Raw genomic sequence first — 20,685 nt, 5'->3', positions numbered from 1 at the left:
CATAGACAAGAAGCTGATGTAACCCGTTCAATTCCAAGCCCTCTCTGTTATCCTGGACTTTCCTAATGGCATACTCTAGAGCAAAGTTAAAAAGTAAAGGTGATAGTGCATCTCCCTGCTTTAGCCCGCAGTGAATTGGAAAAACATCAGATATAATTCACTCTTGCATTAAACTCATTTTTATTCATTTAAATCTAATCATTCGATACATTATTTAGTATATTTTATTCACTAATTACTACATCCAGTTCAATTTTGTCGTCCCGTCATGAATGTTGAACTACGTATTATGAAATTACAGTGCAGGATCGTGTGTGAATGATTAACGTTTACAGTGTTTCGTACTATTAATACCTATTACGCGGAGAAACTCGAACATGTGACTTCTTCGTATCAACACGAAGCAGTGCACTGTATGAGGTTGTTTTCTCTTGTACACGTTCTGCCGATTTAGTAGAATGCGTTTGATTTTAAAGAAAGCAGGGAACAGCACCACGTGGTCTGTCCTTGTGACGAGAATCCAAGCCCCCGCATACCGGTAAGCATCATGTCACAAAACGTTCATTCTCAGTATTTTTGACAAAATAAATGTTCAACGCCTAGAAAACGAGCGCAAATATTAAGGATATTTATGTAAAAGTGAGGAGAATATCTATCTAATTTATTTATTTATTTATTTATTTATTTATTTATTCATTTATTTATTTAATTATCTATTTATTTACTTATCTATACATTTACTTATCTATTCATTTCTTATTTTTTGTTTACTGATATTTTATTTACATATTTGTTTATGTATTTATTTACTTATACATTATTTATTTATTTATATACTTATGTATTTATTTATATAATTATGTATTTCTTTATTTGTTTGGCTTGTGTAATTTTATATTTTTAGGTTTATTTATTTTAGTATTTATTTATTATTTATTTATTTAATTATCTACTTATTACTTATTTATTTTTGTGTTTTGTTGTTGTTTAGTCAACTGTCCGAAGACAAATCTGAACCTCACAAGTAATACTAAGAAGGCACCACTTATGAGGCAAATAGGCCAGGAGATAATGGGGTAGGATGGCCAGTTCATTTCCCCCTCCATTGCCTACATTGTTGACTAGCTGCATATTTTGTGTTCTGTAGATAGATATATTCTAGGAAATAAAATTAATTTGTATTAACGTGGTCTCAGATTCACTTATTGTAATGAATTAACAACTCTTAAATACCCACTTCCGTATGATTGATGTCTTTCTGTCCATAATATTTTTCTACTTTAATGCTCTACAAGACCGTACCTAAACATGATGCTTGCCGATTGCACGGGACTTGCTCAGATTGTTATATTTAAGTATGTGAACACTGACTTTCTCCTGTATCAACGGAGCAATGCATTAAGTATGTACCTTCTGTCATCTTGGTTGATGGGGACTGAGGAATGTTAAAAAGCTATAGCTACACTCACTTGACCTTCTTTATAACGAAGTTGGTAATTCCGTCTACGTGTGTATTTGTAAATGAGGAATCAATGGAGACGGGGCCCGAGCCTTGTATCACGCTGATCTTAGGAATTATCATTGGTTTCACAGACGGTATCTGAAGTTGAGCGATTCCTGTGAAGTGAAACAGAAAGTGTGAGACCTTGATAATAACACACACAATATAAAGTATCACAATTTATTATGAGCAACTTACATAGTTCGGGATAAAGAGCAGGTCTCTTGATCTGAGGCTACGATCGGGCAAGGATGAATAATTTATACGGTTAATTCTCTGGTTAGGCTTTTCCAAGGTTCTCCTCAATTGTGAGATGGATATCTGTTAATATCTCGAATTCTCGGTATAAACTCGTCAAAATACCATTTTGCTCTCAATTTCACCGACACCATAACCTCATAGCTGATAGGGTTGGTCGGGGTAATTTGGGTATAGTGAGGTATTTTGGATATGTTACAATTCAATAATAAAACTTTACCTAATCTTCAAACACATGTCAATTTAATATATATTGTCTATTTCACAATTGCCTATCATGGAGTGTTACAAATTGTGTTGATCATACTGATATTTCACGGTAAAAAAAACTGTTTCTTATTTAGCAGTCTGTGGAATGACCCATCACATTCAAAGCAATATTGTTGGGAAACCAGCTGAAATGCAGTAGAGTCTAACCAAATTCAAGTACGTGCACATTACACATGTTTAGGACATGTTTTTAATAAATTTAGTAATGTATCATTATTACTTTGTTAGTAAACTACAATTTACAAACTTCGGGTAATTAGGGTATAAGTTACAATTTATTGAATAAATCTTTACCTAATCTTCAAAAAATCATGCCAATTTAATATATATTGTCTATTTCACAATTTCCTATCATGGAGTGTTAAAAACGTGTATTAATCACACTGATACAGCCTGGAAAGATAAAAAATGATTCTCATTTACCAGTCTATGAAATGACCCACCACATTCAAAGCAATATTGTTGGGGAACCAGCTGTGATACAGTAACGAAATTCATGTATGTGTACAGTAGTGGCAAAAAAACCGGACCGACCCTTGTAGCTGATTTCAGAGTCTTGTTCACTCCAGAGCACGATAGACTGGTAAGTAAGACTTTCGTGGTTCGAATCCTGCCTGGGAAGAAAATTTTTTGTTCCTTGTTCAAATTTATTCCCAATACTTTTCCATGACTAGCTCTGACACCATCTTCGGGGAATGAAGTGTCGTTGCTCGATGGGTTTATAAACTTTAGTAATTTAATCAACAACATATACAAAAACAATTAATTAATTTAACATAAAAATAAAATAAATAAAAAAATAATTGATATAATATATCAGATTATACCGAATTGCACGATAAAATTATTCAGTGTAAATGAAATTCTTAACTTAAAGATTTAATCTATATTAATTATATATCATCCCAGCCTTCCCGCTGCGGGCCAATCAGGAGCTGGTTCCTAGTCCTACTAACGTTTATATACCGGCTAGACATGGTCCCACGACACTTCATTCCCTCAAGAAGATGACAGAGCTAGTCATCGAAAGCTTGGAAGCAACTATCCAACTCACCTGGCTAAGAACTCGAGAAGAGTTATTAAAAAAGGCTGTTTTTATACCCAAATTACCCCAACTCACCCTACGTCATCGTTAATTATCTTTAAGAAAGTATTATTATTATTATTATTATTATTATTATTATTTTGTTATTATTAACATTATCATTATGATTACCATTATCATCACTTGTTGATCTTATACTCGCGTCTGTACCATAAACAAGAGTATGATTGCTAACTCACACAGTCTGTGCACCCATGATGGAATAAGTTACGTGCCGATTATGTTGCTGTATGGGTCGTTTAGAGCCCACTCCCACTGCCATCTAACAATATTAGGGCAAATTACAAGGGATAGCCACAAAGGTGGATGATTGATTCGGCGTCGCGCAAACACAGTGGTGCCCTATTTCGCGAGATGGATATTATAATGAATAGGGAATTGTGGAGAGCGTTTGGTGGAATTAAGAACGAAAGCATGGCTTTGTCTACGACAAATATAACTTAACATTGTCGTCGTAAGCCAGCGCTCTGCCATTTACGGTACGAGGGCGTCTATAGCTGAAAGTAATGCTGAATTGATCTCTGCTTGTTTTAATCTTGTTGGTTGTAAACAGTACATTTTGTCTAAGACCGTGGTGAATTTTGTTTGGTTTTATTGTTTGTTGTAATCATTATTATTATTATTATTATTATTATTATTATTATTATTATTATTATTATTATTATTATTATTATTGGTGGTGATGGTAGTGGTGGAGGTGGTGGTATCATTAGTATCATTAAAGTTATCCGATTACTATATATTTTTCTGTATGTGATTTGATCCTGGTTGAGTGGATGAGAAGGCCTGATGGCCTTAACTCTGCCAGGGAAAATAAAACTATTATTATCCGAAAATTCTGAACCAAACAGTAAAAATATATGTTTTAATGTACGTGAATATATCAATAACAAACTGTAAAAGACACATAAAGGTTATCGAAGATGAAATGTGGCAATTGAATTAATAATACTGTAAATTTAATAAGATTACATTTAGCAATGGCATAGGAATCTTTTAATAGAAAAAGGAACATATTTCTGTTCTGCGGACCTTTGGAAAAAGAACTAAGTAAGAAAGTGTGAAGTGCTTTGTGTGAAGTGTGGCACTGTATGGAAGCAGAAACATGGACATTACGACGACGTGAAGAGAAACGACTAGAATAGAAGCATTTGAAATGTGGATACAAAGAAGAAAGAAGCGTGTGAAATAGAGAAACAAAATAGAAATGAATCTGTTCTAGAAAGAGGCGAATAATGCTGAAACTCATCGGAAAGAGATAAAGAAATTGGTTGAGTCACTAGGCAGGAAGAAACTGTACTGGAAGGAACGGTGGAACGGTGAAGAGGAAAAAATTCATGGCAGATGATAGACATCATTAAGATAATATGGATCGTATGGGGAGACTAAATAGGCGGAGAAGAGGGAATATTGGTGAATACTGGATTTGCAGTGAAAGACCTGCCCTTGAGCAGCCAACTATGAATTAATGAATGAATGTATGAATATTAATTTTTAAAATTATGAGATGGGATGCTCTTAGACCAAGTGTTAAAGTAATACAGTTATAACCAAAGCTCGGAACTTGGGGACTTGTGTCTTTGAACGTGGCTAAGCGACCGGACTTCAATGTCAACAAACTCCCGCTTCCAGCACAGAGGTACTGTAAGGTCTGCTATAAAAGTGGTTCCTGGCTGGAACAACATAATGATAATATTATGGTAGGTTGAAACAAGTAATTTTATAGCATATATATAAACAAACATGCAAAATATATCAAATTTACAGTTCTGCTCTGTATAGTTTATTACAGTGTATGACTACATACATTCGAATATTTTTCGAACCCATACCTTCTTCGTCTGTTAGTTAAACATGATTTGAAACGAAAGAAACTTATTTCCACGTCACATGAAGTGACGGGAGCAAAATTAATTTTTTTATTTCATTTATTTTAACTAGCTACCTACTGAATACAAATTATATTTATAAAACAAAAATGTTTCTAGCCACTACCGTAAGAGCCAGGCTCGTGTACGGTGTGGTTTTAGTCAATAATATAACATACAATTTACAAGGACAGTTTAGCTACTAAATACAGCAAGTAACTTAATTCAAACCAATAAATACAACACAAGAGCAAGAATAAAGAAGAAAGAGAAAAAGAGAGAAAAATACACATTTAATATAAATTGACAATTCGACAGAAGCCAGTGATATTCAATAAAAACAAGAATATAGTAGACAGAAATAAAAGGTAAAAAAAATACATTTGTTAATATTATATTATATCGTGGATAATTTTACAAATTTATTTCTTAAAAGCTTCAATTTTTCTTCTTCTTCTTCTTCTTCTTCTTCTTCTTCTTCATGCATTAAGCCCTACAAAGGCTTGTTGCGCGCTCCAAATTATTAGTTCATTGGTCTTTCCATCGTTTTTTTGGTCTTCCTATGTTTCGTTTCCCTTCTGGTATATAATTTAATATTTTCTTTGGGTATCTTCTCTCATCCATTCTGTCTACGTGATCTAGCCATTTTTGTCTATGATGGTCTATTCCTTCATTTAGGCTAAAAATCTGTAATTGATTTCTTATGTCTTCATTTCTGATTCTGTCCCTTTTAGTGACTCCCAGAACTGATCTTAAAAACCTCATTTCTGCTGCCTGTAGTCTACTTTTATCTCTACTTGTCATTGTCCAAGTTTCACTACTATATAGAGCTGCAGGAACTGCCATAGTTTTATAAAATTTTATCATCGTATCTTTTCTTACTTTATTTTTTAAAGTTCTTTTAATTGTTCCGCATATTTTTGAAAACATTTCAACTTTATTTCCAATATCTACCTCTTTAATATATGATATTGATGATCCTAAAAATTTAAATGTATTTACTTGTTCAATTATATTATTGTCTAATACAAGTTTACATCTTAGCGGATGAGTTCCTTGAAATGTCATAGCTTTGGTTTTATTTTTTGATATATCAAAATTGTAATTAATAATTATTTTATGGAGTTCAAATAATGCTCTTTGTAGTGTGTCTTCATTGTCAGAAATTATTACTTGGTCATCTGCATATAGGAGTGGCATTATAAAATTCTTCCTATTATGATCAGAGGATATATTTAAAATGTTTAGCCGCTGTTTCCATTCTCGGATTGCGTTGTCGAGGTATAAATTAAATAAAGTGGGTGATGTACAGCACCCTTGTCTTAGTCCGGTGTTAATACTTCTTGTTTTAAAATTTCCACCTCTTTCTTTTACACATATAGTTGTACCTTTGTATATTTCTTTAAATGTTTCAGAAATATGATTTGGTATACCTCTGTTAACCATTATTTCCCATAATTTTTTTCTTTTCACTTTATCAAAGGCTTTTATGAAATCTATGAATATAATAGGGCAAACTGTATAGTGATTGACCACTTAAGCTAATGAATAATAAAACAATGAAATAGCGGGAAACAGTGGTAACTTATTGAGAGAATTTTAAAGGCATTGGGTCAAGTGAAGATTCAGAAACAAATCAAAATCAATAAACAAAAGAAAAAATAAAATTTTAATGCAAAGATAAATTAAATAAACACAACAAGTCCACTTTTACAGTTATTGACCGTCTACTGCACAGTTATTGACCACACGCTTATTAGTGATTGACCGTCTACTGCACAGTTATTGACCACACGCTTATTAGTGATTGACCGTCTACTGCACAGTTATTGAATACTCATTTATTAGTGATTGAACAACACATTTTCACAATTTTCACTTTTTTCTTGTCTGTTTCGTTTCTCTTCTTCTGATCTTTTTCATTAAGAACTATTCGCCACCGGCGTAGCTCTGTCGGCAAAGGTGTTTGCCTGCCGATCCGAAGTTTCGTTCGGGCGCGGGTTCAATTCCCGCTTAGGCTGATTACCTGGTTGGGTTTTTCCGAGGTTTTGCCCAACCGTAAGGCAAATTTCAGGTAATCTATGACGAATCCTCGGCCTCATCTCGCCAAATACCATCTCGCTATCATCAATCCCATCGACGCTAAATAACCTCGTAGTTGATACAGTGTCGTTAAATAACCAAGTTAAAAAAATAAGAAAAGAACTCTTCTCGCTGCCTTTTCTTTCATTTCTTATTCGCTTCCTTTCTTCTCTTGCCTCTTCTTCCATTTTTCTCTTTTGTGCCTTATCAGAAGCAAGTGTGTGTCATTTCTCTGATGTTATTACAAATGGCTTCACCCAGCACTGGACGAGGACCAAAGAACACTTTTCCTTCAACGGGATATTTGTTTCTGGACGCTAAGGTTGCTTTTAGGACACCAAACTTCTTGGCAGCTTCATTTAAATCAAATCCACTGCGGACAGGTTCTGTAGCGTTTCGTAAAGCTTCCCCTGTATAATGCACTTTACCTGGCTTAGGCGTTATAATATAGTATCAGTCCTGTAAAAATCCCCATCATTTAACCGATAACATATATAGAATTGAAGCACATTGGTCATTATTCTAACAAATAATTTATGAACGACCAATCACTGTAGTTTGCGGACATACACTTTATAGTGATTGACCACGGGGCATTTTTATGTCATATAAAAACTTTTACAAAATAATATTCTGTGGACGGAAACCTTATACCTTTTCTCACACTGTGAGTGTAAAAACGAGCACCAGCATTTATGTATCCTTTGCAGAATAAATAAATTATTTCGTGCATTATTCTTAGCAATTTCTCTAGTTACTTACACTTGTTTAAGTTCAGTTGCATTTCCAATCGATTTCAGTCCTCTCAGACAACAGACACTAACTCAGTGGGATGAACAGCGACAACTAACCACAAATAAGGGTTGTTACTAGAGGTATATGCAGCAAAAAGTGAAATCACGATCGTGGTTTATTCACAATATACTTGAAAAAAGGAACCGGTCAATCACCGTATACTGGTCAATAACTACCTAGTTTACCTTATATGTTGGACAATTAAATTCTCTCCTTTTTTATATTATTTGTTTTATAGTGAAAATGTTATCAGTGCATGACCTTCCTATTCGGAAACCTGTTTGTTCTTCTAATAAAATTGTTTCAATAATATTGCGAAGCCTTTGGTTTAGAATTTTTGTATATAGCTTGTAAACACTATTTAACAAGCTAATCCCTCTGTAGTTTTCCGGTTTAGTTTTATCACCTTTTTTAAATATTGGTACGATTAATGAAGTTTTCCATTCTTCTGGTATTTTCTTTTGTTGCCAGCATTGATTTAAAATGTTTAGCAATCTAAACTTCATTCCATCAGGTATATATTTCAATAGTTCTGTATTTATTCCATCCTGTCCCGGAGCTTTCTTATTTTTAGAGTTCTTTATAGCTTGTTCTAATTCCCAAAATTCTAAATTATCTATTTCAGTTTTGACTCTTATCTCAGGTGTGTCTAATTCTATTTCTTCTTCATATTCATTAGTCCATAAATTTTTACAATATTCAAGCCATAAGTTGTAGTCTAATATTTGTAGATTTGCTATATCTTTTTCATCTTTGTTCAAATGTTTCATTATTTTATAGGCCGTTCTTTGTCTTCCGTGTATATCATTTTCTATATTAGAGATATATTTATCCCAGCTTACATTGTGGGCTTCTCTAATCATTTTTTTTTGTATCTTTGCAACAGTTTTTATACATTTCCAAAGCTTGAGGTGTTTTATTTGATAGCCAGGTTAAATATAATAATTTTTTCTTCTTTATTATATTTTCTAATTGTTCATTCCATATGTATAATCCCTTTTTCTTTCTTCGTAATTTCCTTTTCCCTAATACTTCAAAAGCAGCTTTTTCTATTATTTCTTTAAACTTTGACCATTCCAGTTCTATGTGTTCGCTAACAGCATTTTGATCCATATATAATTCTATTCTAGATTTATAAAGTGTTCTTATTGATTCCTCGTTTAGTAAATTGGTTTTCCATCTTGTATCTTCTATTTGATTTCTTGTACGATTTAATTTGTACCATCTTGTTTTAAGGTCCACCTTTCCTCTCACAAGGAAGTCATCAGTGCTAATATCACAACTTCGTAGAACTCTTACATCTCTGAGCAGTTTGGATAGCTTCAATTTTTAAAAATTTCAAATTTGGAAAATGGTTTGTAATTGTATTATAAAGTCTTAGGCCGAAATAAAGTATTGAATGTTTTCACTGTCACTGTTTCCTGTTCGATTTTCAGTAGTTGCTAGCTGATCTCGTATCTGAGAAAGATAAGTATCCTAAATTTGTCTCGAAAATAGTTTTCAATTTCTGTCACTACTAGGGAAGGTTCCACTACGGCTTGATCCATGGCTATGGACAAATTTTTCCACCGATTTAAGGGACTGCAATGTATTTCAATGAATGCCCGTTTCCAATCTCTAGTTTGTGTTTGACACAAGTCACAAAATATATATAAACTCTCCATTCGAAGAAAATATTGTATCTCCTCAGAATTCCTCCACGAAATTCTGTACCTAAATTTTAAGAAATATATTTTCAAACGTATACAATACCCATTCGAAAAATACGTATTTTCTTATTTTCAAATAGACCGTTTACCTCTAATTAATTATCTGAATGTCATTGGCTTCGACACGACACAGTTTCCTCGTCCGTCTTCCTGCCATTCGATGTGACCACTTTCTTAGTACACACGACTGTCCCTGAGCACTTGCAGGATGAGCTTTGTGTACGTTGGTACCTGTAACCTTACTCATGCACACGACACACAAGTCCCCAAGTTCCGAGCTTTGGTTATAATATTAACTAAATTTAATAATGCATATAACTTACCGTGTCATAGAAATTGAATATTGTTTTACATTTAATTTAAGTTTCCATTAACTAAAATTTGCTTCAGTGCTCCTTTGATCTGATTGACAAGAACTACACAATTATTTTACGGAATAGCTTTAAATCCTTACTATTTCATATACTTAAAATTAAGCTTTCTGAAAACTAAATTCAGTAGCATTGATAATGCATTATAATTATTAAAATGTTATACCTCTGTGTGTACAGATCAAACTATTTCAAAAGGAATCTCTGAATAATCTCTCGCACGTGTTTGTTCGGCATTGTTATAATTATAAGCAATATTTTTGTGCCAAGTTATCTACATAATCATAGAATTCCGCTATTGTGAATGTCTATTAAGTATTGGTTAATAATCTGAACACGTACTATTTCTAGTAACAGAAAATCTTCATAAGCTCTAAAGTTACTTACAAATACATACATTTACCTGCACTCAGCTTGGGTCGAAGATCTTCAAGTGTTTCCTTGATGCAGTCATTGAGCTGTGGATCTGTCCGCTTGCATATTTTGAAAATGTCGGCTGAAACAATAAATATAAGCCTGCATCAATCCACTTTGTATTAGAAAGGTATGAAAAATGTATTTCCATTCAACAGTTTGTTCCATAACACTTTAGGCTGCACGTTTTCTTTTCTCCCTGATGATGTAACATGTCTATTATTCCGAAACGTTGTACTGTAAATGTTAAGTTCCAGGATACGCTGGAATATCCAACAGGCTAGTAATTTTCCGAAGACGAACATCGTAAAAGCCTAAACACTCATATCAATATTTGTTAATTATTATTACATTTTTATGTGTGTTATACAAGTAAATTTAAATGTTGATATACAGAGAGGAAATAAGTAATTCTGCATATTGAAAGGGACGATAGGGTACACTTAAATGAGTAGAAAACCTATATTACGTTTTGTAATTAAATGAACGGTTAATTAGAAAATTAAGTTGGAAGTTTCAGCAGTCTGGCAACATCGCCGCTAACAACTCTTCTTCCTTCTCGTGTAAGAGGCCAACGAACTCAGGCCTATCTATCTAGGAGCGTATTCCGAATCTCAGCGCTCAGCAATCCGATGGCATCACGGTGTTCCGAATTTCAGTGATGATGTCACTGATGCTCCACTGGAGTCAACCGGTTCCATCAGCTTGCAGAGGTGGTGGCAGTCTCCATCAGCCACCATCAGTGAAGTCCACACCTGTGGAGTAACGGTCAGCGCGTCTGACCGCGAAACCAGGTGGCCCAGGTTCGAATCCCGGTCGGGGCAAGTTACCTGGTTGAGGTTTTTTCCGGGGTTTTCCCTCAACCCAATACGAGCAAATGCTGGGTAACTTTCGGTGCTGGACCCCCGACTCATTTCACCGGCATTATCACCTTCATACCATTCAGACGCTAAATAACCTAGATGTTGATACAGCGTCGTAAAATAACCCAATAAAATAAAATAAAACCATCAGTGAATCTGATTGATTCATGTATAGGGCGGGAATTAGCAGACGAATGATGTCATGGCGGTGTGTTCTGCTCGAGCACCTACCACGCCGGCCGTAGCGGAGAAGTGGGAAATATGTTCCCAAATTGAAGCAGCGGAAAGCCGCCATTTGTTTGGTAGAAAACGCTCGGGATTTCGAAACGGTTATTTGAATACATGTTGTATTGCGTATCCGAAAGCTAAATGTTTTTATTTCCAGGAACAATACTTTCTTTGCGATATTCCTTTAATAACGTGTTTCTGCCTGCAGCAGAGTTGCTAGGCTCTCTGCAATGGAAATTGGGATATCAGAAGCTAACTTAAGACATTAGACTTGTCATCACTTTATCATAAGATTTATAGTTGTTTTTTGCAAAGTAGTGTTCGCGTGCTTTTAATGTAATACTTGCCTCCTTGAGAAACACTAAAATACGAAGGACACATAGTACAGTGAATACTGTAGGCTAATCGTTTTTTCTTTTATTAACCACGAATATGTTTTAACCATTCGCTACTAAATTAACTTTGCAACTTTTCACTTTCGGAACCGGTACTGCAACAGTACATCTCACGATGAATCCATGTTTAAACATTGTTTACTGAACTATAAATCGCAGCATGTATGTGTCTGTTATTGCTGTAGGTAAAATACGATATCAAAACGTTATGTTTTTTTTTTATCTTAGGAAGCATTGTAGTAATAATTTTCAGACAAGTCAATGTACAATATAATATAACATAAATGTTTATTTTGTTATTCAGTCTAAATGACTTATCAGTGTTTAAAAAATTCAATAAAATTTATAACTATAAATTATTCATTGAAGTTAAGGGTAAACTAATGTGCTAACATATATATTATTTTAATGTACCGAAGTACATATGATATTTCCATGCAGATATTCTGCGTCATCATACGATGAAAGAGTAATGGAACGGAGAAAAATTCTCTCCGGCGCCGGGATTTGAACCCGGGTTTTCAGCTCTACGTGCTGATGCTTTATCCACTAAGCCACACCGGATACAACTCCGACGCCGGTTAGAATCGTCTCAGATTAAGCTCCAAATCTTGGGTTCCCTCTAGTGGCCGCCCTCTGCACTACGTCATAGATGTCTATGAACGCAGGACCGAAGTCCACACATGTGTCGAGGTGCACTCGATATGAGTGACTAGTTGGCCGGGATCCGACGGAATAAGCGCCGTCTTAAATCACTCTTTCATCGTATAATGTGCTAACGTTTTCGCTCCTTGGCATCTTCAGGCACTTAACCTAACAATATCATGTAATTCATAAATTTACAATAAATGAAATGACTGTTGAATATATAGGCCTATAGGCCTATATATTAAACAATCCTATATCTAACATATGGGAAAATAATATTAAAATGAATTTGAGGGAAGTGGGATATGATGGTAGAGACTGGATTAATCTTGCTCAGGATAGGGACCAATGGCAGGTTTATGTGAGGGCGGCAATGAACCTCCGGGTTCCTTAAAAGCCTGTAAGTAAGTAAGTAAGTAAGTAAGTAAGTAAGTAAGTAAGTAATTAAGTTTATCTAACATATTAAAATCATGTGTACAGTAGTGGCAAAAAATATCGGATCGATCCCTGTAGCTGATTTCAGAACCTTGTTCACTCAGAGCACGATAGACTGGTAACCAAGACTTTCGTGGTTCGAATCCTACCTGGGAAGGAAACTTTTTTTGTTCCTTATTAAAATTTATTCCCAAAATACTTTTCGATTGCGGCGATATTTTACTACTTAATTAACTTATTATTCCCAGAACATGAATTTTACGAGCAATCGAAAGGTATTGGAAATAAATTTGAATAAGGAACAAAAAAAGTTTCCTTTCCAGGCAGGATTCGAACCACGAAAGTCTTAGTTACCAGTCTGTCGTGCTCTGGAGTGAACAAGGCTCTGAAATCAGCTACAAGGTTCGGTACGATTTTTTTTTTTTTGCCATTACTGTACATGGAAATGCGTTTTGACCGAAATTAAATACGTATGTCCTTTATCGAGCATGAACCTGTCATTCAACAGAAGAACGAAAAGGTCAAAAAAAGAAGAAAATGAAAGTAAGAGGAAAAAACTACGAAAGAGGAGGAGGAGTAGGAGGAAGCGAACGTGTAGAAAGTAGGAAAGGAGAAAATAGAAGGAGAATATAAGAAAAAATAAAGACAAAGTAGAAAAAAGTAGCAGCATATTATTCAAGGACTTTTCAGGTGCAAAGTATTCGGCGTCTAAATTCTACGCAATTAATAAATGACCGTCGAATTTTGCTTAGAGCCCTCTATCAGGGAATGGTTCTTCACGTGCTGTAAATCTACGACAAGGGATTTACTTCCCTCTCGTAGGAAGTGATGCTCAGAATTTCGTCACCGTTTAAAATTATTCATCCTTAGCCGGGTTTCGATTCGAGAATCTTGGAGTCAGCGCCATTATGGTAACCGCAAGATTACCGGAATTCTCAACCACAATTTTGTGTTCCATAAATATTATTACAGTTGCACTGAAACTACAGTTTATTTGATATATGTCTCTAATCTGTTTAGTTTTTAGATACTGTAATTACATAGTAACTTACAGTTGTAGAGGCCGATCGCAACTCGTGGCACCTGCGCGAAAGACGAATTGGCATCCACTAACATGGATTCGCCCAAGAGTCTTGCAGGAGGGGTGTTCGAACAGTACGCTCTGTGAGTAAAGACTGATTCACAATAAACCTGGAACGGAAACGATAACGAGAACGGAAATACATTTATTTTAACATTTCCGTTCTCATTCTCGTTGTCGTTTCCGTTCTCATTCTCGTTGTCGTTTCCGTTCCCGGTTTATTGTGAACCTGCCTTAAGCAGTCGCCTGCATACACAGTACCTTCACTCCGAAGCTCAGAAAGAAGGTGCGCATGTTGGTGCCACGAGTTTGCGATCAGGCTCTTTAGAATGTAATAACAACCTGATTTTATGTTTGTAAAATGTATAGCCTGGACGTCTAATATTATGTTGTAGAAATGTAATTAGTGGACAAAAAATCCCTTCAAGTCAACTCATTATATCCATTTAGGACCGAAGGAAAACAAGATACATGCAAGGAAAATGTGTACAGTCATTTTCCATAACTATGGTCCTGAAACACAACTAGGCTATAGTCTATTAAAATTTGTACTCCATAACGTACTACCTCCTTTATCTATATTTTTGCTGTACTGTACTGTAGTTTGAAGTCAATTCACTACAGCTACCTACGAACGGTCTATGTTACTCCTACAATGTTCTTTGAATGGTTGTATTGTGGAGCATAGTTGTGTTCCAGGAGCATAGTTACGGGAAATGACGGTAGGCCTATGTATAATTATTATTGCAATCCGTATGTTCATGTGTTCCTCAATTTTAATTTATTATTCTTTTTTATTATTTCTTACGTAACATATTACGTAAAGCTTCTTTGCAGCTATAAAGTTCAACGTCGTAAACACATTGCCGAGCTGAAAACAAGATGCAAAAGCTCCACCTCTTTCGGCATTGCTGCTGTAATTACCACTGAAGGTATTTTCTGCAATCTGTGAAGCCACAAGCGACATTAAACAAAGTGTTAAAACTGAATAATTGTGTTTGTCCTCTAACATTGCAGAAATGCTAAATTTTCTTTGAGATTGACTAATGAAAGATGCATTTATAGCCAAATCAACTGACGGTTTTAAAATAAGTTTATTTTCAAACTCGATCAAATCTATGAGACTTTAAGTAAATAGTCTGTGTGGCGAATTTTCTTCGAATACTTCTGTTTCCAGTATTATATTAATCATATAACACTATCATTGTTGCAATCTCATTATTATTATTATTATTATTATTATTATTATTATTATTATTATTATTATTATTATTATTATTATTATTATTCGTGCTTCGTCTTCGTCTATCCCAAGAAGCTAAAAATGAACTTTTAATAGGGAATTCTCATTAATAATAAGAAAGAGGAACGGAATTCAAGAACGATTGGCTTATTATTAAAAGATAAGTAGCCAATGTACAGCATACGAGGGATTTTACCTTGCCTTTCTCTGTGTAACGATATTAAAAGTGACCCGGTGCCGCATCCCTGCTGTAACAGGATTGTCCATTGAACTGGATTCTAGTCACTTTGCCCCGATAAAACAGCAAAAGGACATTCCTTTTATTAAATCTGGTTGCGTTTTAAATCATTTAAACACGTGACACGATTCAATTTTATACTAAGCATAATTAAGCTAAAGAGCAATAATGGAAAATGCACCGCTATAGCTCATTTTACAGCGTGTGCGCTTCCCAATTAAGTGATCTGTGGTCTGATTCACGTAGTGGGGGAGATTCACCTGAGACTGGGTGTTTGTCCCTTGTATTGTACTTGTCCTGTGACGTCTTCACAGTGGCATTAATCTTTGCTGACCACATGGTCAGGGAGAACCACAGTGTAAGAGTACATTAAAATATTAAATATTGATTAAAATTTATATCCTTCCTTATAGTGCACTGATGTGTAAGTCGATAAGAGGGGTAAAATAAAAAAAGGGAGTAAGAGGCACCGAAAGGAGAAGAGATACAGTGACGGAAACACGCACACACACACAAAGAAATGCAGACACAGACTTAGAGAGAGAGAGAGAGAGTCAGAGAGAGACGCAAAGACACTGACACAGACAGAGGCACACATAAATACAGAGACAAAGAGGGACACAGATACAGAGAATGAAACAGAGACGGAAAAATACATACATAGCCAGAGAGACGCAGAGACACGGACATAGAGACAGGAAAACGGACAGAAAGAAAAACAGACATGCTCAGAGACAGAAACATAGAGACAAGCACAGAGTTAGACATACACATACTCAGAAACAAGAGAGACGCAGAGGCATAGACACAGAGAGATACACAGGTACTGGAGTGACAAACAAAGAGAGACACAGAGTCAAAAAGAGACGCAGCGACACAGATCCAAATATACACAGACAGAGGCAAAGAGAGAGACAGAGACAGAGACAGAGAGACGCAGAGACATAGACCCTGAGAGACATACACAAAGACAAAGAGACACAGATAGAAACAGACAGAGAGAGAGAGAAGTAGAGAGACAAAGACAGAAACAGAGACTTAGGGCCATATTCATAGACATTCTTAGCGCGGGCTTCCGGTGGATGTTCAATGAACTAAAGTTTTTCGTATTCATAAACCAGTGTTAGCGATATGATATGATGTGAATCCTGTACAAGTAATCAGTCGATAACCGGGAATAGTTTAGAACGCTCGTAGAGCGGAATAGCGAAATGTCTATGCATAGCACCCATAGAGACGAAGACGTAGAGCAGCTGTGACCAAAGCGGGTGTCGTGATTGCATCGTGTAATCACACATTCAAACGGGTACGAGGAGTTTCCTGTATATTGCTGTGTGTTTCATTCACGTACTGAAGGCAAGCAGTGGCGGTATCATGTCGCTCTGCAAACTCTGTCTCTACAAGCAGTAAGAGGTGGTTTCGTAAAGAATGAGAAGGAGAACTCTTTTGTTGTTCTGTCGGACAAAATGTAATATGTTTACTTTGCTCAACGGTTCAATTAGGAGTATATAGAAATATTAATTGCCACGCTGAATAATGTATTGTTGTTATTATTATTATTATTATTATTATTATTATTACTGACCACTAACTATAATTTTTCTGTACGTGCATGAATATTGATATTTTTTATCTTCTCCCTAGAAGGATAAAATTATTAGGTTTTATTTCAATTTTAATCTTATTAATCCTTAGATAAGGTTAACTATTTATTAATTATTAATTTAATGATAATATTGTAGAAAAACTGATTCAAAATTATGTGCCAACGAACTGTTAAACGCCAGGAATTGACATGTCTGAAATCATAGCCAGGAAGAGAAAGATGAGATAAATAAATGTAAGGAAGTCAGCTACCTAATGGGGTTTGAAATATCTCGTGCTCTAAAGCCTTTTAATATAACAGAATGTCTCAAGAGTAATGATTAAAATAGTTTAAATAACTTGTCCATAAGAAGTTTTTAATTTTGAAAGCAACGAATTTCTTGACCAAATATCGAGAGAAGAATTTAGAACATTTCTGACTGTATTCAAGAGGAAGGTTAGATAAAGAAGCAAGAAAAGTCGTATATTATTCACTGGCTCTTGATGGCAGCAGTGACATTACTGATACAGCAAAGCTTGAGATTTTTATCCGAGAGATTGATCAAGATGTTAGTACAGGAACCACCACTGGTGGTAGTTTTCATGCCAAGTATCTTTCCTCCGTCTCCATACTTCATAGGCTGTCCGTCGCATGTAATCACTGCAGCTCGAGTTTTGGTCACCGGTGACGTAGAGAGAGATACATATAAGCACGATATATGGAGAGATACACACGGAAACAGATAAACAGAAACAACGCAAAAGCACAGATACGCAGAGACACGTAAAGAGAGACATACACAGATACATAGCATAGACCGACACAAAGAGACAGAGAAATACAAGCATATTCAGAGAGGGAAATAGACAGACAGACAGACATAGAGACGCAAACACAGACACCGAGACAAAGATACACATAGACAGGCAGAGATAGAGAGAAAAATACTGAATGTTTGATTTGAAACTTCTAGGATATGCAGCGTGTTGCGAGGTATTACAATATTCTTTCATTGTGTAATAGGTATAAAGTTGTCTGTGTAACGTTTGAAAGATAACTATCGACTCTATAATCAGTGAAGATAATTCAGTTCTAGGGAATACTTTTCGATTGCTGGTAAAATTCATGTTCTGGGTATAATAAGTTAATTAAGTAGTAAAATATCGCTGATATCGAAAAGTATTGGGAATAAATTTGAATAAGGAACAAAAAAATTTTCCTTCCCAGGCAGGATTCCAACCACGAAAGTCTTAGTTACCAGTCTATCGTGCTCTGGAGTGAACAAGGCTCTGAAATCAGCTACAAGGGTCGGTCCGGTTTTTTTGCCACTACTGTACGTATGACAAGGACTTCTTTAGTTTTTACAATTCCTTAAACTATGAATTGTGTTGAGGATTCGTAAATTTGCAGCGAAAATTAGTATATTAAGATTTTCACCAGTACATACGTACCGGTAGGTTTTCCATGAACCTAACCTAACCAAGATTAAGGGTCAAGCTATTCGATCATGATAAGCGTCCTATGCTTAGATTTGCTTCTTTAAATAACATTTTGCGAGACGTAACAAAGCCTGTGTGAGGCGGAAATCGAAGAAGAGATTCTAGCGAAAATTTATCTTAAAAGGCTTGCTTTAGCATATCAGTCTTGCTATTATGACGTAAATTATGTAATACTGCAGAAGTTTCGAAAACTATATATGTGAACGCAATTATTTCTACAGTATTCGATCCATATTGCAACGTACAGTAGTGGCAAGAAAAAACCGGACCGACTCTTGTAGCTGATTTCAGAGTCCTGTTCACTCCAAAGCACGATAGACTGGTAACTAAGACTTTCGTGGTTCGAATCCTGTCTGGGAAGGAAACTTATTTTTGTTCCTTATTCAAATTTATTCCCAATACTTTTCGATTGCAGCGATATATTTTACTACTTAATTAATTTATTATTCCCAGAACATGAATTTTACCAGCAATCGAAAAGTATTGGGAATAAATTTGAATAAGGAACAAAAAAAAGTTTCCTTTCCAGGCAGGATTCGAACCACGAAAGTCTTAGTTACCAGTCTTTCGTGCTCTGGAGTGAACAAGGCTTTGAAATCAGCTACAAGGTTCGGTCCGGTTTTTTTTTTGCCACTACTGTACAATAACATTTTGTTAGTTACTCAAAATCGTATAGCATATTCTGCTTTGAAATAATTATATTGCATTGATTAAAATATGTAAACAAAAGTGTAGAAATTTATTGCATATCGATTTCATAATGCTAATTTTGTTCACCCTTGTATTTTGGTCGCTCCTATTTGTACAACATATATACTGCAGCCAAGTACTGCGCGAAAGAATCGACGCTCTTTCGCGCGGTATTTCTTAGACATCTCTGACGTACGCTTCCATAAAGCCAAGGCCACGGACTTATTTTTAAGACATGGTATAGGAACAAAGAAATTGTATCAATTTGAACGTCATCAAAACCTTGAAAGCAAAATTACAAAACTGGTTTTTCGCTTCCAATTCAGAATTTCACGCAGCGTATTCTGAAAAATGTGAACTTAACAGCACTAAAACATTACCATTTCTGATGTTGCTCTTAGTTTTTTAAATAGGTTCTTTTACGATTCTTTATCAACTGCCGTGGTTATCTAACGTCTGAATGATATCAAGGCGATAATGCCGGCGAAATGAGTCCATAGTCCAGCGCCGAAAGTTACCCAGCATGTGCTCATAATGAGTTGAGGGAAAACTTCGGAAAAAGGCTCATCCAGGTAACTTTTCCCAACCAGGATTTGAAACCGGATCCGATCATTTCACGGTCAAGCATGCTAACCGTTACTCCACAGCGGTGGACTCGTTGCTATATAAACTACTATTTTTGTATAAAGGAAATTACTCTTTATCTCTATAATTATCTTAATCATTCTTACCTTCGTCTTCACAACGCGTAGAATTAGTTTGAATGTCTGAAGTTGTTACCTTAGTGATTGATATTTGGGTTTTCCGGACATTTTCGTAAACTTTACTTCATTTACTACGACATTTTTTCTAAAACATTATTCCTGATTTTTTCTGAACATTTATTTCTAATACATAATTTTAATAGAAACATTAATTTCCTAAAATTAATTTAATAAATACGTTTTTCTAAAATATGATTTTATTGTTTTTATTTCCTAATTATTGAGTAATCTTTATTTATATAAGAATAGCTGAAAACACCCGGCGTTGCTCGGGTTGTACTTTTTGCTTTTGTTTTTTTTTTTTTATTAAACTGGTTGTTACACTTTTCTGAAATCTCAGAAATTCAACTATAGACAACCAAAACGAATTGTCTTTACTAAGCTTTCCTTGTCCATAAAGATGAATCTTTACATAGCGTCATTTACATAAATTAATGAACTTCTTAACCACATTCCTGGAAGGATTAACTCAATTTAAAAAAACAACTGTAGATCAGGCAACGAAGGAAAACATTTCATCACGTGCCTTACGTTCAAATGCTTTTTAATTTGTATGTATATATAATATGTTTATTTATTTATTCCGGCGTAGTTAAGGGGAGGGGATGGTAGTTTTTAAAACCTTTCTCCTATTTGGTGTAAA

General features: G+C 35.1%; 2 protein-coding genes across 2 annotated transcripts in view; one reads left to right on the top strand and one right to left on the bottom strand.

The window, feature by feature from the left end:
* Jhbp16 (Juvenile hormone binding protein 16) overlaps positions 1-20,685 on the top strand; it is a 266,710-nt gene that overhangs the window by 156,916 nt on the left and 89,109 nt on the right. The gene's annotated exons all lie outside the window — the stretch shown is intronic.
* The window catches only part of LOC138699992 (protein takeout-like), a 39,354-nt gene that overhangs the window by 12,453 nt on the left and 6,216 nt on the right, over positions 1-20,685 (bottom strand). The window contains exons 2-3 of the mRNA XM_069826256.1: positions 10,363-10,455; positions 1,470-1,617 (exon numbers count right to left, since the gene is read on the bottom strand). Of these exons, the coding sequence (XP_069682357.1) occupies positions 1,470-1,617; positions 10,363-10,455 (241 nt within the window). The remainder of the gene's footprint in view (positions 1-1,469; positions 1,618-10,362; positions 10,456-20,685) is intronic.

Source organism: Periplaneta americana, chromosome 5, assembly GCF_040183065.1.
Source record: "Periplaneta americana isolate PAMFEO1 chromosome 5, P.americana_PAMFEO1_priV1, whole genome shotgun sequence".
Lineage (NCBI taxonomy): Eukaryota > Metazoa > Arthropoda > Insecta > Blattodea > Blattidae > Periplaneta > Periplaneta americana.
This window is presented reverse-complemented; position numbering and strand designations above follow the sequence as displayed.